Source organism: Salvia hispanica, chromosome 2 (assembly GCF_029641045.1).
Source record: "Salvia hispanica isolate PSC_SH4W2 chromosome 2, Shi_PSC_v1, whole genome shotgun sequence".
NCBI classification, from domain to species: Eukaryota; Viridiplantae; Streptophyta; class Magnoliopsida; order Lamiales; family Lamiaceae; genus Salvia; species Salvia hispanica.
Window position 1 is genome coordinate 6,579,377 of NC_142693.1, and position 2,857 is coordinate 6,582,233.

General features: G+C 35.7%; 1 protein-coding gene across 1 annotated transcript; it reads right to left on the bottom strand.

Annotated features, from left to right (window-relative positions):
* Nucleotides 1-249: 249 nt before the first annotated feature.
* On the bottom strand, nt 250-2,643 carry LOC125200542 (uncharacterized). The gene is made up of 5 exons (XM_048098180.2): nt 2,352-2,643; nt 2,217-2,266; nt 1,941-2,046; nt 1,776-1,834; nt 250-541 (listed from the first exon to the last, which is right to left on the bottom strand). Exons 1-5 carry the CDS (start codon nt 2,454-2,456, stop codon nt 490-492), a joined length of 372 nt encoding a protein of 123 aa, XP_047954137.1. The 5' UTR covers nt 2,457-2,643; the 3' UTR covers nt 250-489.
* Nucleotides 2,644-2,857: the final 214 nt, after the last annotated feature.

A 2,857-nucleotide genomic window follows, 5' to 3' on the forward strand; every position in this document is an offset into this window, starting at 1 on the left:
TTTTACTAGTATAATTTAAAATATTAGATTTGATATTTATAAATAATTAATTATATTTATAAATTACCATTTGCAAATCGCACAAAACCTTGCTAAGTGTAAAAGAATAATAATCCAGAAACAGAACCTTGTTAATTCATCAATCTCCTATATCATTTCAGTGTAGTTGATTCACCGTTGCACACATTTTTTGTTTCTTTGAGTTACAATCACAATCACATATACTCCCTACACAAACACAAACACGCATAATGGCACAAGCAACTATAATTGGCAAAATCAAGCCTGAACATCCATCCATCACTGCTACAAACTTCACAAAAAATCTCTACTTATGAGAAGAAACAATGAAAAAGAGGTGTACAGAGTGCTGAATCTGCTCACGAAATGTACATGATAAAAGAGGCTACATAAGCCGATTAACAGCAGAGCTTATTACTATGATGACAAGTGCTTTTGTTGCTACTGCCCAGAGAAGCATCAAACATTCTAATGGTTGAATGATCCTCTAATGCCATCTAAGCTTTCTCCGAGAGATGCCCTGCCATTGAATTCAAAGAATTACTAGTAAGATAAACAAACACACTCAACCAGAGATTAATAGCTTTGTGCCCTCAAAGTAAACATATTGTTAGAGATGAAAAGGCGATGATAGGATAGTTAGCCCACTTGGACTGAATGAACAATACTCCTTCAAAGAAGGCCACGGATTTGCTAGCGTAAATGCCAAAATTCATATATATTGATAATCTGCCCTTCCTTCCAAACCTCAAGGGTTTATATAGGGCCTAACATCAGTTACTGATTAACTAATATAATTAAAAGCATAAAATTGGTAACAGCTGAAACTATTATTGTTCAGCTTTCCCTCTTCCTTCTTTATTTATTCTCTCATGTCTTTTCCCATCCCCACATTTACTACTCTTTTATTGTGATAGATCACAGACAGCCTTGTAATGTGTATCACATATGGTTATGTTTAAGTAGAACCCTAAAACAATGGCATCTACCACTTATTGTGTCATCCACTGCATATACAAGTAGCGAACTCTATTGCCTTAATAAGTTATAGGTTCAATTTACTTGGTGCCAAGCATGCCAAAACCCATCATTTGTGTGCCGGGATAGGACAACTAGCCTTAATTTGCACTAAGTAGAGAAATTTTGTTTTTTTACCAATGCACTTTTTTACTTTTTTTATAGTTCACTTTTATGGCAAAGCTCTTCTCAGTTCTCATTCACCTTGTCAAACAACTCCAGCTATGACTTATTGTCTCTCACAATCACAGCCATGCCTATAAACACCCTCCCAAGAAAAAGCCGTACATGCTATACCAGAACAAGATAGCCTTGGTAGAAAAGACCATGATCATAAGTTTCATTATGCATACAGATGTTACGGAACCTGGACTAACAATGACAAGAATTATTCTGCAGAAAACATCTTTCCAACTATTTCTTGCGAAATTACAGGACACGAGAATGTAAGCTTAGAGTTATCCCTATTTAGTAATTTCCCATCATCCGATAACCGAGTGTATGAGCTCCCAAGGAGTGCATTTAGTGGATCGTCGTGCATAAGCACAGTATTTCCAATTTATCACGAGACACTCATCCTTTACATAGTATCACAGAGAATCGAACAAGAAACCAGTGTGCATAACTCCACAAGCAATGACAAGTAAGAACCAGCAACAATTTGAAATCATAAAATCCTCAGTACACCTTGAGCATCATCATATTCAATAACAATTTTCGAGCATCAGTTATTTTACCTATGCATGCAATATTTATACTCCGAACTCCTAGTAAAGTCTTTCTCCCCTTCTTCCAGCTGCAAAGTTATATAAACACATAAACTCATCACCAGAAATCCATAACCAGAAGCACAATCAGTGATTTTTCTTCATAAATGGTAGTAAGTTAGGTAAAACCCTCACCGGATCACTCTCGTAGATGAGCTCATAACAAATCGGTGAAAGGCATCGTAAAGCACAATTCTCCTTAGCTATAGTCGAAGACTTGCATTGCTCACCCCACAATCCGCTGCAATTTAAATTATTGATCAAATCCATTGGACTAATAATCAGATACGAGTGAAATCAACAACTAAAGAACAAAAAAATCATCAGCAATTTCTACATAATCAAGTAAGCGTAAGTGCTGCATAAATACCGACGAAGGAAAAATTAGGGATTTGAGAAATTAAGTAGTACCTCTCAATGTCTGCATAGCAATCATTTTTCTTCTGTCGAGTCTCCGCGTCCTGCCAAGAAGGTGAATAAACCGATAAATAAGGAGGCGGATTACACAGATTTTGGGGGGAAAAGAAAGGGAGAATCAGGACATACAGAGATGGGGGTTCGAGACTTGGCAAGAACTAGATCGGAAGTGAGTAAAAACACGGCGCAAACTATCATCACATAAAATTTCGCACCGTAATTGGAGAAAACCATCTTAGATTCTTCAATCTTTCGCTGTCAATCAATATGCGGGAGACCGCAGTCTGTTTGGGTGCGTGTTGATACCTTACCCCTTTCTTTTTTTGAGTGGGACTTTCCGATTCCGATGACCGGATTTTAATTGAAATGCTCTTTCCAATCCCTAGTGAAAACGAAAACCATTTTTCAATAACTAATTAACGAACTGCATAAAATGCAGCTATTTTTTAAATGAAAATAATTAAATACATACACCAGATGGTTCATAAAATGCCATTAATTACATTACATGGATAGAAAATAACTACTAGTATAAAGTTTATCTTTTACATTGTCCTTGTTGAATCATTTCAGTTTTATAGTAAAAATAATATAATTGAACTCTTTTATTTTATTTTTTCTTTCTCTTGCTTTTT